The 20,730-nt window shown below is 46.5% G+C and overlaps 1 protein-coding gene across 1 annotated transcript; it reads left to right on the top strand.

Annotated features, from left to right (window-relative positions):
* Positions 1-13,502: 13,502 nt before the first annotated feature.
* On the top strand, positions 13,503-18,384 carry LOC142079802 (secreted Ly-6/uPAR-related protein 1-like). The gene is made up of 3 exons (XM_075144549.1): positions 13,503-13,554; positions 16,780-16,899; positions 18,173-18,384. Exons 1-3 carry the CDS (start codon positions 13,503-13,505, stop codon positions 18,382-18,384), a joined length of 384 nt encoding a protein of 127 aa, XP_075000650.1.
* Positions 18,385-20,730: the final 2,346 nt, after the last annotated feature.

The raw sequence follows: 20,730 nt of genomic DNA, 5'->3' as shown, positions 1-20,730 counted from the left end.
AGTAACTGCTTTAGTATGATTTTTATGGCAGGAAACGTTACAGACATACATTCAGAGTAAAAGTAAAGTGTTGCTTATATTATTGTCATGATGCTGTATTTGCTACTGGTAGTATTCATTATCTCTGTGGATAGGGATTAAGGCATACAGTATTTCCTATGGCCCAGCAGAAGTTACATTCAGTGCCTGTACCCGGTTTGAAAAATGTTGCCAAAGCCGCTGCATTCAACCCAATTTGCTGGTTAAAAACATTTGATCACACTGGAGAAAGTCTCTGGGGCAGAGAGGCCAGATGAGCTGGCATTTAAGGACCAGCAGTTCCTTGCTGTGTTCCACATTTCCTTCGTGGCCTGGGGCAAGTTACACAGCGTCTCCATACCTCTGCCTTGTACCGATGTTATCAGGTCCAATACATTCAAAGATGCTCAGATAGTGACTTTAATGGGGTCAGGGGAGAGACTTAGGCTAAAAATAAGCTTGAACAGAGTCAGCTAGCATAACAGAGCTGGCAAAGGATTGCCCGCTACCCCACCCTGCGCAGCCACATTCCTGTTCTGGATTATGCACACACTGATTGTGCAATGAGGCTTTTTGTGGTCCAAATAGACCAGAGAGAGAGCCTGCAGTTAGCTCTGCTCTGCCAGCTATTAAGCCACTGGACAGTCACTAAAAGCAATCAAAAGACCTGCCCTTCGATTGCAGAACATCCCTAAAGTAACCATACTTGCCACTCACCTGGGGCAAGGCTGGCTGAACAAGGCTGATGAAGCCAAGTTCATCCCATGCCATCTTGACTAATTCCACTCCCATCCTGCCACTTGACAACTCTGTGTGGCAGAGAGATCCCTCGCTAGCTCATTTCTGACCTTACCTTGAGCTCTATTAATGCCTTTCTAAGCTAAATCACAGGACTTCTTGCAAACCAGATGCTGCACCCATGACTACTCTGTTGACACTCTCAGTCCACAGCTCCTATTGCAGCCCTGACCTCCTCCTGGCTTCTCTGATTTCTCATCCACAAGCCCATATTATGGGGGCATCACCTTATAAAGCCACCAGTTCATTAAAACATCTCTTGCTATGTGCCCATTCCGGAGTTTGTATACACCACCCAGACTGAAATAGCCTCTATGCCCTTCATGGGCACATGTTCTCCTCTGCCAGTGCTTCCCCTCATGAATCACTCAGAGACACCGTGACCCAGTCCTGGACCCTTTCACAGCTCTGCTGGTGGTCCTCCGCGGCTGGGGTAGTTTGACTGCCTCCATACACCTCCCCTGCAACAGAGATGACAGGTATGGGGCTGAGTCAGGAAAGGAAAATGTTTTGCTCTTTTCTCTCTTGTTATTTTCATTAAAGATTGAATCTGGCCTCGAGGGAATTTGCGGAATGAGGACTTCACCCAGGGCACGTGAGTGAAAGTGGAGTGATGGGCAGGGAGGGGACTTGTTTTCATCAGGGGTCACTATACGTTGAGTTATTTGCAGGGACCCATCTGTCTTCCTGGGTGCCACACACACGGGTGCCTTCTGTCCAAACTAGTTGTGTCTTCTGCTCTGGATTTGCATGCAGCTGCATCCTTTAAACTTGCTTTCTGCAATGTAGCAAGGGTAACATGTTTGCCTGCTCTCACAGATAAATTCAAGAGAAAACGATGTCATCTCTGTCTGTAACATCCAATGTTTCTGTAGTGAAGAGAAAGGTGTTCATCCTGCTTAAAATACTGACGTTCAGGCAGAGACTAGGGTTTTTGACACCTATACAACTGTAGTAATTAAAAAGAGAGGAAGGTGTGGCTAAAGTTTCAAATAGTCAGTTGAGATGTGATAAATCGAATAGGTCTGACCTATTCTGTTCCTTTACATGAGAAATGAGCTTTAGAAGAATAAAGGAAGGTTAGACTTGACGTAAGAATTTGACTATTTAAAGTTTAAATGGGAACATTTAAAAGAAAACAATTAAGAAAACAACCCTCTCCCCTCTTTCTCTTGCATGCCATAGAGGCAGAGAATGGCAATCCTTTGCCAAGAGGGTAGTGCTCATGTGCAGTCACTGCTTCTGGACTGGCTCCAATCGCCTTGTGGTAAAATGGCAGAGCATTTCACAAGAGTTCTCACACCCATATCCTATCAAAGACAGCTGTTTTCCTGCCTCACATAATCCCATGCAATTAATTTGTCGTCTTTGTTGTTTTTGCAGCAAATGCTCTGCTACCAGGTTACTCTTCAAATGCAGCAGCTCTATCCTGCTTCTCCTCATCCGTCCCCCCAGGGAGGATGGAGAAAAGAAGCATTTGCCTTTGTTGTGGAGATCTATTGATGCGATGACTTCCAGTGTCCATGGAAAGCAAGGAGTCTAAAGCCAGAAGTGCTACATGAGCTGCTCCTCAACCTTTAATTTATTCAGGAAGTGATGATCTGAAGAGCTGGCATTTGATGCAAAAACAATGAAGGAGATCAATCCTGGCATGCAGATATACCCCGCAAATGAAAGTTATTAATCTCAGAAAGCTGGGGCACTCGGAGGGTGAATGGAAAATTGTCCCAAATTCCCCACTCTGGAAGTTTGAGGACAACATTTACTCATCTTGCTAATGTAGAAAGAGCTGCTGTCCCAAAGCCCAGGGAAGTTCTGAAGGCCCAAGTCAAGAGCCCGACGGAAGCCCAAAGAAGCCAACAGAGAAACCTCATTGTCATCCTTGGCACCTGCGAATACAGAGGCTGCAAGCAGCACAGCTGGAGGTAAAGGTGAGCATGTATGGGCACGAGAGATACGGCATTTGTTTTACTGCCTGGCACCAGGGATTAGCATTAAAGACAGCAAAGAACAGAGACATTTTTGTGAGTCTCACTGTCATTCCCTCCCTGTACTCAAAATGGCCTCTGAGGAGACAACAAAAATACTCCTTATCCCTCTTATCTCCTCCTCCTTCCTGGTCCACCCAATGTCCATCACAAGCACCAGGACACTGCAACCAAACCAATGGCCTTCCCTCACCCAGACTATACCCTGCTCCTACCTCCCTCTCGTCTCAACCATGTTCTAACTACACCATTTTAACAACTACATCCATGACCTAGTTTTGTACAGATTTGTGTCTGGAGGCCAGTCTTGTCTGTCGCTTCCCTTAACATCTATGAGAGCTGTAGTCACCTTTTGCACAGACAGGATGGCTCTCTGGTTCAAAAGTCCTTGGAGACATTCAGATGGGCAGAAAGGGCACCTGTATGTATGTATACAGCGTGACAGTTGTCTTATCTCAGTTGTCTTCCCTTCCAAGTTTTCTGCTGTTGAGTATGGCTGTATTTGGGAATCTTTTCTCCTTCTGCTAAGAAATCCCAGGTCTTTTAGTCTGATATACTGTCCATTCTCATCTTCGTGTTAGCCTTTGTATGGGACTTGAGCTCCCTCGGGCACAGGTGATGAGAAATGCACCCAGTATTGCAAGTGTGGTCTTGTTGGTGCCTTGCACAATGACCTTAGCCCTGCACTGTTCTCACTGACACAGCCCCCAATCACGACCGCTTTCTTCACGCTTCGTCAGATGTCTGACTTATATTCGGCCTTTGATCAACCGATACTCTCCTGTCTTTCATCTCTCCAGTCATTTACAGGTGACCTCCTAGTTTACTATATAACTTACTTATTACAGTATATGGTCTTATCAGTATATGACTTATACCCAAGCCACCTGGTTGTTTACGATATCCTGATCCTTCTTGGCACTGCCGATGCTTCCCAAATTTGTATCAGTAAATTTCATTAACTCCATCCTATTTAGCATCTTTTTAAGGTCTTTACAGAAAATATTAAACAAGAGTACGCCAAGACCAGTTTCTGAGGAACCGCACTACTGACCTCCCCCAGGCTCACATCCCCCTCCCAACACTTGAAAAAACTTTCAAGCCTTCCACTTCCAATCCTTTAAAAAGTTCTCACTCAGCGTATATTGACTTCATTTCCATCCATGCCATCTTAATAAATATTCCTGTATCATATTGTTTTCTTATTTTGCTGAACTCTTGAAAATCAGACTTTATTAATGTGAAATCAAGGAAGATCATTATCTTGTTTTTTAAGCCTTTTCATGTTTTTCATTATTCTCTCCTTCAAAAATAATTCTTAATCCTGGCATGCTCTCAAGGTCAGACAAACGACTTTTTCCCCTCCTCTCTTTAATTTAGGTGGTAAATTCTGACTACGTGGTACTGTCTTGAACTTGATCAATTTAGGAACAGTATTTGGGAGTGGACTTGGACCTGTTGTTCTGTATGCCAGTTCTCTAAGAGTTCCGGGATGGAAAATATCCTGTCCTGCTCTGTCCCAACTTGAATCCATTACACTTTTTTATTCCACCTCAGATGCAGTTATTTCTATTTCTGGACACCTGTCTCCATGCTGTCTTCACCTCCGAAGTCAAAAGCACTTTCTAAATTGAATAAGTAAGAGGTTTAATTTAATATCCAGTTTTCATCTATCACATCTTCATTACTTACTTTTGTCTCTCAATATAAGGGCTGAATAATTTTAACGTTTAATGTTTTTCCTGACATCTGAGTCATTTTGACTATTGCAAATTTTTACTTTATATATTTCTTAACCGCTGTCATGTAATTTTGTCTGCGGCTCAGTTTTTGCTTCCATTCTTTTATGCTTCCCTCTCATTCCTAGTATAATCTTTGAAATGGTTATTCACCCATTTCAGGCCACAGTTATTCTTCTGTAGATGTTTTTTCTCCATTTTTCCTCTTTGTTAGGGAAACAAATTCCAGGACAGGTTTCCGAATCTTTGATTTCAGGCAACCACAAGCTTCATGCCTTTCATCCACATCCTTGAACTCACAGTTCACTCACCCTTTCTCTAGCCACCATATATCAACATTTATCTTTGGTATCTGTTTATCTTAAACTGAATTAATCCAAAACTCAGCTGGATCAGGGGAGAATATTGTTCCAAGTGTGTTAAACTCCTGAGCCCAGCCATAGAGCATACCATCTCAAAAAACATCTCTGCAAAGAGGGGAGATATGGGGAAGGAAGGGAAGAGACAATTGGTCTGTGTTGTAAGTGGCTAAATGGAGCTGAAGCCAGTTTAGATCAAAATGAATCTGAACAGCTGAACTCTGGGCAGGCAGCTGAGCTCTGGAAACATGAGGATACCCAGAAGTAACACACCTAGGGAAGGCAAATGGAGAGAGCGTGGCTGTGGTCATTTCAGTTGGACACATGGATGAATGAGGAAGGAGCCTGGTCCTACTCAGAAGGATAGGCACAGTTCTGTATGGAGATGGCATTTCTTTCTCCAATTTGAGCAAGAATGTCCTCTCATTTGAGACACTGACTCAAAAGAAGGGAAGGCAAAAAAGATATTCATGACAAAGACCTATTTGGGAAACATTGTCCTCTTCAGTTGTCATTTGCAGGCATGTACCAAAGAGATGCGCTCTTCATGAAGCATGAGGGAAGGGTGGAGAATATTAATTACTGAGAAGACTGGACACCATGCATCACAGCCATTCTCATTCTACATCTCCAGGAGCATCCCTAACCTTACTCATGAACAAGTGGGCAGATTTTTAATGGTTGATCCTTTATTATTAAAATCACAACAGATTTATTATGCTGCGTTTACTACATGCCAGGGTCTGAAATGCAAGTAGCCCATGAGTAGTTTTTAATTGCTCACTGTTCTCCTTGTCAAAGAAGTCTTGTTGGTGCCCCATCCAACTTATTCTGTAACCACATTCAGTCACTGTTATTCATGCAGTAGTAGCTTCAAAATGCCTCTCTATTTTTGTCTTCAGCAACTCTTTTTTCTTCCAAACTAGCCACGGAAGTAGCCTCATCAGAAAAATATCCAACAGATATCCAACAGGATTAGAGACAACCATATATTCAGTTCCACTGAGCAACATATTGATGTTAGGCGGAAGGAAGACATATACTGGGAACATAGCCAGGAAGTCCCTAATATAAAGTCACACGAAAGAAAATGTATTTGCTAACAGGCAAATCTTTCTAATGGTTGGGAAAGCGAAGCACCATTTCTACATCTGTAGCCTGAGCCTACGCAGAAGCTTCCCCATCAGAGCCCAGAGCAAGCTTCTTCCATCAGTCATTTACCTAGTGCAGCTCCACCCTGACAGCAATGCTGAGAATGTAGATAGAAAGAGGTCAGTGGAATTTTTCCACCACCATGACATGAGCTGTTATTACCGCTTTACCTGCAAAATAATTTCATAGTTCCACAAACTAGAGTCCTCATCTATGAACTAACAATATTCATACCAGCCATGTCCTCAGGTGCTGATCTGTTCTGAAGATACTTTGAAGGCAGCAGCCTCCAAAAAAACCTGCAGTCCAACAGAAGTGTCTGAGCCATTGCAGTGCCCTGTCAACATCCTGACTGTAATCTCAAAGACATCTGGAATGAGCTGCTCTTCTGAAACCCTCTTCTCAGCAGGTCTCAGAATGTCCTTTTAAATGTCCTTTTAAAACCCATTTTAATGTCCTTTAACCCATTAATGTCCTTTTAAAACCCATTCCTAAGGACTCATACGTCGATGTTTTCCTCTTCCACTGGCCACTCAGCTCCTTATCAGAGATAGTTACGTTTTGTGGGGACGTTTGACTTTGTACCTTCCAAGCAAACAAACACTGGAGTGGGATGCACCTGACAAAACACACACATTTACTATGGAGAGGTCTCCAGGTGACCTAGTCCTGACCTTTGAAAGGTGCCTTTCAAAGGTGGTGAAGGGCAACAGGTAATCCACAGTGCCGCTCATTTTTTGGTGTGGTTTTTGTCTAAAGCAGTTCTGATGAATTGTGTCTGCCTGACTGCAAAAAGAAAGACGTATGGTGATTCACCCGGGAGACATCTATGTTATAGAAGGAAGGCTTTGCTTAAGTCAAATGACTCCCACTCGGGATTTTGTGTCCTGCTTCAATTTGTTTGTGACTGTGCAAATTTTTGAAGGTTATTGTCTTCCGCATTTTCTGTCAACTGGTGCTCCCACAACTTTTGGCCCTGGCCACATAGATCTCAATGATGGGGACTGGCTTCTTTGTTATGCTATTGCTTTTATTATGCTGGATACCCACAGCAACATGCACTATAAGCTATTCTTATTCTTTAGCAAGGCTTACTATTTAGATTAGCTCATGGTAAGGCATCTAGGTCCGTATCTGGTGACAGGCATTGCTGCCAACATGGGACATGAAGCAGTAGCGTGAGGGACAGGCTCCCTGATACAACTATTAGTCCTGCCAGTCAAAGGCACTGCGGATGATATTGAAGCGTTGACAAAGTGATGTCAATCACTTCAATGCTCAGTCGCAGACTCAGTTACAGTCCCTGGTTTTGACAAAGGTAAGTGACATCTTAAGTTAATGGGGAGAACTCCATTTCCTTTCTCCCGTCCTCTGCACAACCAAAACCTAGTTGATAAAGAGGGAAAATCCCCCTGCTAAGGGGAGGGAGGTACCAGGCCCTGTAACTGGCCAGTCTTTACATGTTGTCCACTCCTGCACTACTGCAGAAGGTTGCTCAGAGATTGACAGTGCCATCAGCTGATTAAAGTGTGAACCAAGACATCTGAGACTCCTAACCAACAGCAGCCCCCATGAATACTCCCAGCACCCTTCAGCCGTGGCTCTAAATCATCCAACTTTCAGATGGAAAATCACATGGTCACAAGATCCTCTCACATGCTGGAACATGCACTTATGGGTTATAACGGAAAGGCTTTCACATATGGTTCGCAGCAGCTATCACCAGGACAGAACGGGGAATCACAACATAACAATGAAAGCAAGAGACTTTCATTTGAGGACACATCCAGGCTACGTCTACACTGGTCTTTAAAAGGAGCCAGGATCCATTCTCTGATCCTGGTGACAACTGTCACAGCTCATGCCTGCATAACTGAACTTTCTTATCGCTCCAACCAGAACGTCCTCACTGGAAACATCCTTGGCCCATGCTATGCTTCAGAGTGCGGCTGGGCATTGCCTGGGACAGATCCAGTGGGTTCAGGCTGTAACAGGGCCAGGGACCGTGCCAAATGCTACACATCCTAGGCAGTCCTCAGGTCCATGGTAGGACTGATACAGGTTAAAAAAACCCTGCAATGCCTGATTTGTGGATATCCATCCTTCTGAGGTGCAGTCCAGAACCACGTTTTGGACATCTTGCATGTCTTCTGCAAATGCTTGGGGGACCTATGTTCCCAGGGCTGACCAAACACAGCTAGCAAGGTGATGCCTGAAAGGATTGTCCTCAACCCTGCAGCTAGAAGAAGAGGAACCTGCAGATGTAGAGTCCATGTCTCTGGAATCCCCTTTTTTCTCTCAGAGCACTGAACAGAGCTCACTTCTTTTTCTAAAAATACAGCGGGTGTCGAGGATTTCCTCCCATCTGCAGAACTGCACCTGCTTTTTAGCCTAGAAGTTAGTGTGCTTAAGCCAGAATTGGGGAGATGTGAATACAATTTCCTTTTCTGCTTGGAGAGGTTCAATTTCCCATCTCACGTCTTCAGACAGGGTGTGCAAACCACCAAAATGAAGCACAGGCATGGGAAGAAAGGGTTAAGAGCTCCTTACAGATTGAGTCAGCGCTGGGACTCTGGATTGCTCTTTGATACTCCCCTATGTGAAGACACGTGTGTTTTGTATCAAACAGCCCCTGGAAGACCTAAAGAGCTCCTTCAGGAAGGGTGCTCACTAAGTCATGCTCACACTTTCACCCTTCTCCAGCTCAATGAAACCTGCATTCCTTTCTGACAAGTGGCAGAGTTTCATCAGGAGGGTGGAGAGAAACTCCACCCGAACAAGCCCATAGTCTTGTTATTAGTGCACACCCGTGAGAGGTGGGAGCTTCGATTAGCTGAACACATCATCAAGCATCACTGCAGCCATGGTCACAGACAGCATGTTTTCCTGCTATGAGTCACAGACGAAGATGGTAAAGCCCACAAACACAGTCATCCAAATGGTCCCCAGCAAAAATCTACCCTCCCTGAATCACAGGAGCTGAACTGAAGTTGGCTCAATACACTGCTCAGTAGTCTCTCTATTTTCCTCTACCTCAGCTATCACCGTGATATCTGGAAACCTGATAGAGGACTCCGTCTTGCAAAGCAGCTCCCAAGAAAGACATTGACATCAGGTAGACTGATGCCATGGCTACAATGCCACAGCCACAGTGTCAAACACAGTTGTTTGATGCTCATCTCATGACAGAAGGATTCATTCTGCTTATATCTGGGACTGGAGTGGCTGTTGCTGGAAGACAACATCTAGCCAAGAAGGCCAACGGCATCCTGGTCTGTATCAGCAATAGTGTGGCCAGTGGAGGAGGAAGGTGATTGCGCCCCTGTACTCGGCACTGGTGAGGCCGCACTTCGAATCCTGTGTTCAGTTCTGGGCCCCTCACTACAAGAAGGACATGGAGGTGCTGGAGCGTGTCCAGAGAAGGGCAACGAAGCTGGTGAAGGGCCTGGAGCACAAGTCTGATGAGGAGCGGCTGAGGGAACTGGGGTTGTTTAGTCTGGAGAAGAGGAGGCTGAGGGGAGACCTCATCGCGCTCTACAACTACCTGAAGGAGGTTGTAGTGAGGTGGGGGTTGGTCTCTTCTCCCAAGTAACAAGCAAGAGGAAATGGCCTCAAGTTGCACCAAGGGAGGTTTAGGCTGGACATTAGGAAAAATTTCTTTACTGAAAGAGTGGTCAGGCCTTGGAATAGGCTGCCCAGGGAAGTGGTTGACTCACCATCCCTGGAAGTATTGAAAAGACGTGTAGATGAGGCGCTTAGGGACATGGTTTGGTGGGCATGGTGGTGTTGGGTTGACGGTTGGACTCGATGATCTTAGAGGTCTTTTCTAACCTTAATGATTCTATGATTCTATGATTCTAGTTCTGGCTTGGGCAATGCAGGAGAGAAGGTGATAAAACAGAGGTGGTTCAGAGAAGGACCACTGGAAGGATTAAAGCCCTGGAGGACAAACCTTCCAGAGAAGGAGTCAAAGAGCCCACTAAATTCTATCAAAGGGATATCCTAGACAAAATGCTTCTCCATCGGGGAGAGGAAAATTGCAACAGTGAGCAATTAAGTTTAGTAGAGGGGTGTAATGGGAGCTACTGGCTGTAGAAGCTGTATAGATCAGAGTAGAAATATTTTTCACAGGGGTTATTTTACACATGGCTGATAACAGACCACTGGAACAGCTTATCAAAGCTTGGTGTACGCTCCCTGTCACAGGACATCTCTACAAAATTTGGTTTCTTTTTCACTCAAACAAGAATTAACTGTAATGGAAGTTAGATCAGATAGTTATAAAGCACAACGCCTGTGAACATTGAATTTATGTCATCTGCCTTTCCTTGCATATGTGATAAGCAGAGAGAGATTATATCTACCTAGATTACTTTATAAATAAGGACAGTCTCACAGGGACAGGCGGGTAGTGGTTTTGGATTGATACCACTGAAAATGCAGAGAGGTTTTTGGCACGGAAGCCTTTCTCCCTACACACCACGCCTCGTTTATATTCTCAGATCTTCAGACCTGAAGCGACATTTCAACTGGAGTCCCTTATGGCTCCTGTCAGTCAGCATTCAAAACCTTGCTCGGGGTTTATTCCACCACTGACAAAGACAGATGGGAATTTAGGTCCTCCTGAGTCCTACGAGCTGTCTAAGGCTGTCCTAACTTCTATATCAAACCACTTCTTTCACATATTTATCAAGCTCCATCTTAAAGCAGGTGGGATTTCTACCCTGCCTTTGCTTTTAGAAGGAATCCAATTTCTCCTAGCGTTTAAGACCCTACCTCTGATTGCCAGTCTAGTTTAACTCATGCTAGTCTTAACTCAGCTCTAGTCCACTGCGACATTTTAGCTTAAGGAGTTTTCTTTCTGTAGCTCTGTTTTCGATCCTTTCAATGTATTTCTGGGGAAAAAATCATGTCTCCACTCAATCTCTGCTCTGCCAAACTAAAAGGGGCCAGTGTTTTCCAGTGTCATTTGGACTGGATCCTGTTCTCCCAGTCTTCCCATTAGTTTCCATCTGCATTTTTTTTTTCTGTCAGTATCCCATTTTCTCTTGATAGGGACGATGAAATTCCAGGTGAGAAACCACCAGGGCTTCATGCCAGGGTGCTAGCACTTCCCTAACCACCCTGCTAACAGCCTCCCTTACACCCCAACACACAACTTGACATCACCTGTGTTTGTTTGTGTTTGTTTGTGTTTGTTTGTGTTTATTTTCAGGGCTCTATCTTACCAGAGGTTCCTAGTTATCTTTAGATCAACTAATACCTGTAGGTCTTCCCTTTCCTCTGCATTTTTACTGGCATGCTCCCAACTTCACTATCCCTGAAGCCTGGCACTGCTGCACACTCAGCCAGTCTGCAGAAGCTTTAACAACCCCAGCTCTGGTGGTTTCCCGATGTTCTGCCTTACGGCCAGATCTCCAACCTTTTGAAGCCATTAGACAGAATTAAGTGGCTTTGCAGTGGCCAGAGGCAAATTATCCTACCATGCTGATGCATCCCATGTCCAGACACCTCAGTGATGGACACCACCAAGCTGGACAGACTCATTTCGTTTCCTATTTATATTGCTATTCCTTTAACCATACTGATTTATTCCAAGGCTTTCTCAGTATGGAATGCCTTTCAAGCACGGGCAGATCATTACAACACACCTGTGTGGACATCTCCAGTTCTGCAAGCTACACACAATCTGCCAAGCAGCCTTTTAATGTTGTGAATGCTAGAGTGCCAACCCCGCTGTGCTTACCTATTGAGGCATAACCACCTCGAATGCTTAAAGCACTGGATCTTTTCCAGTTTCATGGCTGTTAATTAAGATATTGCTCGAATGTGCCTTGAACTGCCCAGTTACAAGAAAGGATCTGGATGTAACCAGGTCTGGTGGCTTTCATAGAGCAGAGTCTTTCCGATATACCCAGGGAAGTATGTTTACGTTGTTTTTCTTCATGTACCTGGTCTCTGACAGCACAGCAAGATAAAATAAAGATAAATGATGGCTTTCACTCTCACAGCCAAGCGAGCGTTAGGGTGCACGTCTTTCCCTCCCTTTCCCACGGCACAGTACTGATCCAGCTGCCCCAGCTCAGTCAGGTTTGTGTCATCCGTGACTGTGGAAATTTTCATTAGCAATGCTTCTCAAGTTACTGAGAACCCTTTAGGGAGCAGCACTTTCCCAAAAAGCCCCAATTCTCAAACTGGGAAAAAGGATAGGCTGCTGGGAATGGTAGCAATGCCCACGTGCATCGCTGCAACAAGCCTGTGACAAGCAAATCCCCAGTCATTAAATCAGCTTGTGCACTCACCTTGTCTCCATCCCTGAAGCCTCCGAGTGCTTCACAGTGATTCACAAACTTTTCTTCTTTGGCTTATTCAGCTGTTTTATGGGAAATTGCGTAATGCTGGCACTTTTCACTCTGGATCACAACAAAAACAACAAAAAGTCTATCAGCTTTTCCTATGAAATATAAAATGCCATTGGCTCAGTCAAAAGGGAGGAGCAAAGCATTTCACCCTAACTTCAAGTTTTTAGGCTGTTTCCACAAATATTGTTTAAAATACAAAAAAAAACAATTTATGATGTTTAAAAGGGTTGTCTTAAAATGCATAAAGTGAAATTTTCTATCAGGAAGGTGCTGCAATGGGAAAATTGATCCATTTCTCCATGTTGGGTTTATTTCCCAGCTTCAAAATAAAATTTGGTAAATAGTTTACAAAAGAAGGCACAGGGACCTGAAACAAAATGACATATCCAAATCCCAGACTTGGAAGCACCATCTCCCATGGTCACCTCCACTGGCTTTTCAGTGACTCCCATGCCCAACAGCTCAGCACCAGGGCTCAGTTAATAACTAAGCCCTTGGGAGCCAGAAACCGGGCTTGCTTTTGCACTGGATTTGGGAAAATAGACATGCTTTGGGTAAAGCCAGCCACACCAGCTTCCCGCCTGCCAGCCTGGAGAGCAGTAGGCATGAAAACATGGCACAGGTTTTGGTGAGGCTGAGCCAATACGTGTGGAAGCCCAGCCTGCTGCCGCTTGCATCTTGGCTGTTGTTGCCCAATGCAACACGCATGACACAACCCAGCTCTCGGCTCGCGGAGCCAGACTTGAAGGAACAAACATACCTTGTCACATGCCCCATCCAAGCACCGGCGTGGGGCCACCCCTTGCAGTGCAAGCTGTGTTTTTCCTTTTCCATGGGACCAGCCCCAGGACATAAACCTGAAGAAGAGACGACGTATGGCAGGAGTCTGCTCGTTGCGGTGACATCACCTCCTCGGGGAACTTGTTCCTCTACAAATCCCAATCCAGACTGGAGCTGAGCTCTCCCCTGATCACCCTGAGGGAATCCGCCCACAGGATCAACAGGAGGTGGAGGGTGGAAAAACATATAAAGCTACCTGGGAACAGCTCTCCTTTACTGTCCTGGCTGCAAGGATCTGCTCTCAGCATGAAGACACTTCTGTTTGGGCTCCTGCTTGGCCTGGCATACGTGGAGTTGGGTAAGACCTCTGCATTCCCAACACTGCAGGGACCCCCTGGGAGGGGAGGGGAAAGGCATCAATGCAGAAAGACCTGGTAATCCCCAGGTAGGGGAAATAACACATTTATGTGTTTAAGAAGGTCAACGGAGAGGGTGAACGGGGAAAGGGGATATGCGTTCCTGGTGGGGAGAGCCGTGATGCCTGACAGAGAGCAGTGCATATCGTTCGGACCCATAGGTGGTCGCCTGTCACCCGTCTCTTCTCACACCGCACCCCGGGGTGGAGGGGACCGAGACGCTGCTTTATAAGACTAAGGTGTAAATGACAGCCACATGGCACAGGGCAGTGCAAGCATGGGCAAGGACTTGAACCGACAGCCTCTACTTAAGCTGCCAACCTGTCCCCTCAGGGATGGGATGGAGTATGTTCAACCCGAGCTCTTGCCATCCCTAAAACCTCTCAGCTGGCTGCTGGAAGCTCTGAAAACCAGAGGGTGAGGCTTCAGTATGGTTATGGGCGAGGGTTTGAGAAATAACTCTAAGGATTTTGTAAAGGTTCATTAAACCACGGGTTCCAAATTTTTCGCTAATTTCTAGAGATTAGGATATAGGCAATTCTCCTGGGTCTGTTTAGGTTTGGTCTCTGATGGATCTGGATCTTGGGCAAGCTGGCAGCAGGGTCTGGTTCGCTGTGTTCTTACTCCATCTATTTGTGACCCACTGCAGATACATCCTTGGCCTGGGACAGAGTCATCCTTGGGGTGACACCAACCCAGTGAGTTTTAACCTACAGCCCGTGGGCCCCAGAGATACTCAGGCTGCTTTCATGGGACTCTGAAAGATCTCAGAGGAAAGGCAGCCTGGGCAGGGGTCGAATGCCTCCATCTGGAGGCATGGCTACATGGGGATCTTTCAAAGGGTTACAAGTGGAAGAAGGCTGAAAGGCATACACCTTGCAATTCTTTATGCATGGGAGTATTTTTGGTCTCTTCTTCAGGCTGCATTGCTTTTTTTAATCCCCTTACCCTCATTACTCCTTCTACCTGTCTCTAAAGCAAACCCAGCTGCTGGCTGAAGGACATGTTCTGGGTCAAACCCACCACAGGGCTAAACCTGGACAGGTGCAGTTACTTCTATACAGCAACTGCAATTTTTTACATTTCAGTACCTGCTGGGTATTTTTTTCTTTCTTTCAAGACATTTCACGGGTGGAAATATTATTATTATGTGTTATAATATGTATGTATTATATTATAACATAGGTATTATGTTATAATATATATTATAGATATTATGTGTTTCTTTTCCTCCTTCTGGTCTAGTCCTGTCCTGGATTTAATGGGGTGGCTGAGGAAATGACAGAGCAGGTTTCCACCCACAGGTCTTGGAGCATTTTATGGAAACAGAGAGACATCACCGCCCTTTGCTTTCTGGTTGAGATGGAGGCAGAAATGGCTCTTCTAGGATGATCCAGTGGGAGGCAGCTGGTTTAGGCACAGCTCTTGCAGCTGAGGAATATGTCTGTGACGATTCACCTTCCAGAGGTTTGAAATCAAGGGGTAGAAAGTACTGTCGGGCAGTGATGGATGGTGAATTATTGGCCTCAGATCAGGACACAGCACTGTCCTCTACGTTCAGTTCTTCTCTTCTGCTCTGGTCCTTATGGTTTTGGACTTTCCTCTTCCACTGCAACCTTCCTACAAAACCAGTGTCCTCTGAGTCCTCCACCCAGAGTCAGTGAAAGATAAGGGGGCTGATGGTTTTCTTCCTGAAACCTGCTCTTAACTGGAATTAACTCCCCCAGAGCCCATGGCATTGCCCTGCTCACCTGTGAAAACGATGAGGTTTAGAAACCAGCTCAACCCAAAGGTTGCAGATCAGTTTCTCAGATGCTTTAAACTAGCACTGCTCCATCCACACGTGAGCCAGTCCTACACACTCACAAACATCCCTATGCTTGCAAGGTTGACAACGTTGTGTTTTCTCTCTCAGTGTGCACTATATGTTAAAATACCAAACAACCTCTCATGGGTCATTTGGAAGGGATCTACTGAGGTCCTCAGCTCGGGTAAACGGGGATGGCTCCACCGTACCTGTTTACAAAGGATATGGCCACAAGAACACCACCACTGCTCACATTAAAAAGCCCTTCCTACCTCTGCAAAGAGGACGAAGAAAGCTTTTGCATCGTGTAGGCTCTATTGCACAGCTGAATTTTCCAAAGGAGGTGCTAAGAGAAGTAGATGCCCTGCAAATTCTTTCTAGAGTCAGATTTTCAAAACAACTGCCTTCAAAAATGTTTATCCTTATCACAAAGGCCCAGACGTTTCTCTCTAACAGCAGATGCTGCAGAACTATAACAAGAAAACATCGTCTCTCTGCAATTTTACCAATAGATGGCAGTGGACGCATTTGGGTGGTTCTTCAGCTGCCGTATTAGTGGAAGGCAGGTAGGATAGAAAATATCAAACCAGGCTGGTTTCTGTCATCAAGCCACAGCAGCATGACTCCGAAAAATATGCACACTCGGTATCTGCCGGCTGTGGACGGACAGGTCTCGTACCGAGACTTTTGAGCAACCGCTGTGATCAATGCTTGCATATGTAAAGGTATCCCTGTGTCGGCAGGCAGCCAGCAAGAGCTTTGTAGCATCATCCCGTTTAAAAAGCAGCAGTAGCCCCTGATGAAAGTGTTTTTTAGGCCATATTCATCCCTTAGGATCTCTGGTACAGCTCTGACTTTTAAATTCTGCTCTCAGTTACTAAGGTCTGCAGAAATCCCGCTAAACAAGCACGAAGGAGCTGTCACTGTGGGTGGAGGGACGGGGGAAGTGCCAGTCTTTTGGTGCTGGTGAATGCTGCTCTCAACAGAAGGAGTTATTTTGCTCTCTGTTACAGCATCTCTTACAGGGGATGCAAAGATCCTATCAAAGCTGCTCAAGCAATAGGTCCCTCTAGATCCCTGCTCTTTTTGGGCTGCTGAACCCCCAAGGTAGTGATCACACTCAACTCCCGCAACACCATCCTTGTCCTTTGGTGCTGGGGTTTGGTCTTTCCCCCTTGACATGTCCAAGCTTTGCCACTGCCTCCAGCTGTGCTTAGCTTCTGAGGCCACTGTTTCTTGGTCAAGGGGGGATGGAGCACTGACCATCACATAGTCCCCACCACAGAGCAGAGAAGCTGCAGACTTGCCGTCTGTCTTCGCTGCTGCGACCACCTCAAACCCGTTCTGTTCCCCTCTGCAGCCCACTCCTTACGATGTTACACGTGCAAGGAACCAATGGACATTGCTGAGTGCAGAACAACCACCCTGTGCCCCCCGAAAGCCAACGTGTGCACAACAACGCTGCACTCCGTAGACACAGGTACGTTTCTTTGCTTGCTGTGAGTTCTCCTGAGGAGAGATACATCCTTCATGGGCCAAATTACCTCATGAACTTAGAATCATAGAATCATCGAATGGTTTGGGTTGGAAGGGACATTTAAAGGCCATCTAGTCCAACTCCCCTGCCATGGGCAGGGACATCTTCAACTAGATCAGGTTGCTCAGAGCCCCGTCCAACCTGACCTGGAATGTTCCCAGGGATGGGGCATCTACCACCTCTCTGAGCAACCTGTGCCAGGGTTTCACCACCCTCACAGTAAAGAATTTCTTCCTTAAATCTAGTCTAAATCTCCCTTCTTTTAGTTTAAAACCATCACCCCTTGTCCTATCGCTACAGGCCCTATTGAAAAGTCTGTCCCCTTCTTTCTTACAAGCCCCCCTTAAATATTGAAAGCCTGAAAGAAGGTGTCCCCGGAGCCTTCTCTTCTCCAGGCTGAACAACCCCAACCTTTCCTCATAGGACAGGTATTCCAGCCCCTGATCTTTTTTGTGGCCTCCTCTGGACCCGCTCCAACAGGTCCATCTCTTTCCTGTACTGAGCAGAGTAGAGGGGCAGAATTACCTCCCTCAACCTGCTGGCCACGCTTCCCTCTCCCCCTCCCAGTCCCAGCGTGGATTATCCTTTAACTTCCCTTTAAGAACCCAGGTGGTGTTATCCAACCTTAGAGTGGGCAGGAGAGAAACCTGTCAGATTCAGAGCCTCATAGTGAAGCATACAGGACTCATCCTGCTTGTTCGGTCTGTTTTGCTTTTCCTACCCCTATGCCCTTATGGACCTTGAACCTATAGATGTGTGCAAACATATCGCAGAAACCCAGGGGCTCTCTCCTTGTTTGTAGATGCTTTCACCTAGCACCAACTGTCTCACCAGTGACCATGCCAGAGTTACGCCTGTGCTTCTTGGCACTGCCACCTTGCAGAGCCATTGCAGGAGCAACTCACCTGAACAAAATACACAGGCACTTGCGTCCCTTGTCCACGCTAGAATAACTTTAGAAGGAGCAGGAGGGAGAGAGGGAGGAGGCAGCAGGGAGAAACAGTGGACCTGTTCCTAAAAGAGCAGTCTGGATTATAGCCACCCATGGATTAGAGATGCTCAACCCCTTATTTGCTTTTATTTACCTATAAACACTTTACTTTTAATTCCCCTCCATTGTACAGTTGGTGTTTCTCAATGCCAGCTGTCTGCACCTTCCTTTACCATTTTTTCCTCTCTCTTATTCTTCTCCCCCTCTCCAATCTCTCTGTTTCAGGTTACCCCTTTTTCGGCAACATCACTGTAACCAGAAGCTGTGAGGAGGAATGCCGCTCCTCTGACGGGATAGGGGCAAAAAAACCCAAATCGTGTTGCTACACTGACCTCTGCACCGATGACAACAGGAGCAGCAATGGGGCAGGAAGGAGCTCTGCGGCGCTGGGTCTGATGGCCATGGTTGTTGGCACGTTCCTCCAGTGCGCTCTGTAATGCCACAAGTGCCCACGCTCCAGCCAAAACATCCCCACTCCTCTCTTTGCCAAGCTGCCTCGTGAACTCTTAGATACCTTGGGAATAACCTTCTTCGCTGACGTGTGGCTTCACCCATCTTCAATGCTGTGAATTCAAGTGGATTCAAGCCAAAAGTTTGGGTACCTGGACCTAAAACCCTCAAATTTCCAGTTTCCAGCTGCTAAGCAGATGTTCCTCACCTTCAGCTGCTTCTAGCCCCAGGACCCACATCTCCCCCTACAGCTTTTCTCTGTGAGGAGCAGTATTGGATAAAGCACTGTGGCTCTGCACAGCAGAAGGGCCTGGAAGGTGCCATCAAGGCTGGTGCTCTGGGATCACCCTCAGCAAGAGCAGAGGCTGTATGCACCCTGGATGTGGACAGTGCTTTTTTCCCAGGTCTCCTCGAGCTTCCACACAACCTGTGTCCGTGAGCTTCTGTTGTATTCCTGTGCACAACCCCCAAAAATCCTGCAACCCTTCATCAGGAGCTTGGTTTATTTTCTTTCCATTTTTGGTGCCATCTCTCCAGTCAGAGCAGCAGATGGATGTTGGTCCCCTCTCACTACCTGCTCAGCAGAGAGTGGTTTGCAATTGCAGAGAGCTGGCAATTAGTTCTGTCTAGAATAAGCTATGGAATGAGTTCAGAAGGGCTCAGCCTTCATGTGTTGAGATGGAAGGTATTTCTGGAAAGCTCAAAACATGTCCTGGACTAACAGGCCAGGGCAAGTTAGACCTGCAAAAGCAAATCTGGGAGTTTGGCTAGCCAAAACCTTCATCAGCCCTTTGCCTGAGTTTGGGTTGCAATCAGAGCTCCTGGATTTCCCTTCCCATATGTTTTACAGACCATTTCAAGCAACACATTCAGTTACTCTGCCCTCCCCTGTCCCTTCACAGCAGGGACCACAGGAAAAGAAATGTAATGATTATCCCAGACCCTCAACTCTGGGAAGAGTCAACGGCTCCACTTACACTGGTTAAGAGCACTACTGGGTCCCAGCTGGGGATTTGCTCTCTTCTCCCTTGGAGCAGCTGTAAGATTGATTTTGATGCCCTGTCTGCTGTAAAACCAGATGGAGTGGAAGCGGATACAAATGAGCCAGGCATGCCCAGCTCGCAGCCCTCTCTGGTGGGGGAGAGCTGGGGAACTCGCCATTTGCTCTGTTCCTATTGCCAGGGCTCATCCAGGGGACAATTTGCAAGAGCAAAGGCAGAGTGGAGCATGGGTCCATCCCATGCACCATCCTTGTGCGTTCACGCCATCCCTGCAACCTCCTCTGTGGCCAAGTCCATTTTTACTCTGTTTCCATAAGACAGCAGCCAGGGAACTAAAGGAATAAGCAGAGGGACTTTTTTTCTTCATCGCACAGAGGTAATGGTTTCTTAAGGTTTGTCTCAGTACCATTTGCAAGAAAACTTTGACACGGCATTGCATTCCTTGGCAGAAGGCCCTGTGCAAACCTGGGGCTCGGGAAGTTGATAAGCCCTTTTTTTTTCTGGAGGTGAATTGCTCCGTGCTTCACTAAAACAGCCACAGCTTCCCTGAGACACCCTTTCAATGCTGAGGTCTACGGGGAGGAAAAATGCCATTGAGAGGCTAATGATTGGGAGCCACTCAAATACTGATATTACACCCACCCTTGCAGACACAGAGCACCAGCTTCTGCTTCCCACTCATCTGTTCTCTGTTTCCCTGCTCCAAAAACAGTCTGATGTGTTGGGCCAGAAGCAAACCACCATCACTGCCATCCTTAGGTCGTATCACCTTTTCCATCCTGGGTTCAAGCTCTGGAGTAGGTCACTGTCCCCAGTGGCCTTTCCACGCTGGCTGCAGGGTCCTGTGCTGTGCTAACGTGGGCTGAACTTTCCTCCATCACGCAGATGGGGCAGGGTCTGGATACAGAGGGACTGGGAGGGTGAGGGTTCCCTTCTGGGTGAGAATCTAGCAAATAAAGTTGGATCCTCCAGTTTTCAGCATCTTTCTTGTGCGCTCAGCCCTTGCCCGGGAAGGGAGCATGGGGCAGCACGGGCTGCAGGCGGGGCATGTCTCTGGTTGGTTTCCTCTAGATCCCCAAGTGCCTTATGCCAGAGAGGGGAAAAGCTACAGAAGGGGACAAGCAAGGGAATGCAAAAATACTCCTTGGAAGAGCTAGATTTAAGGCTATCCCCATTGGAAGAGGAAGGGGGGAAGGGTGGCAGAAGGGCAAAGTACTGTCCAGTGGTTACTGGAGGCTCATCTGGGGCATGCACAGAGAGAAATGGGGGGTTTGCTAGTGCAGCTTCTCTTGCAGCAGGCAAAGGGAAAGAGGCTGAGCTCAGCACAGCAAG

Source organism: Calonectris borealis, chromosome 2 (assembly GCF_964195595.1).
Source record: "Calonectris borealis chromosome 2, bCalBor7.hap1.2, whole genome shotgun sequence".
Classification (NCBI taxonomy): Eukaryota; Metazoa; Chordata; class Aves; order Procellariiformes; family Procellariidae; genus Calonectris; species Calonectris borealis.
The sequence above is the reverse complement of the archived record's forward strand: the minus strand, read 5'-3'. Positions and strand labels throughout refer to the sequence as shown.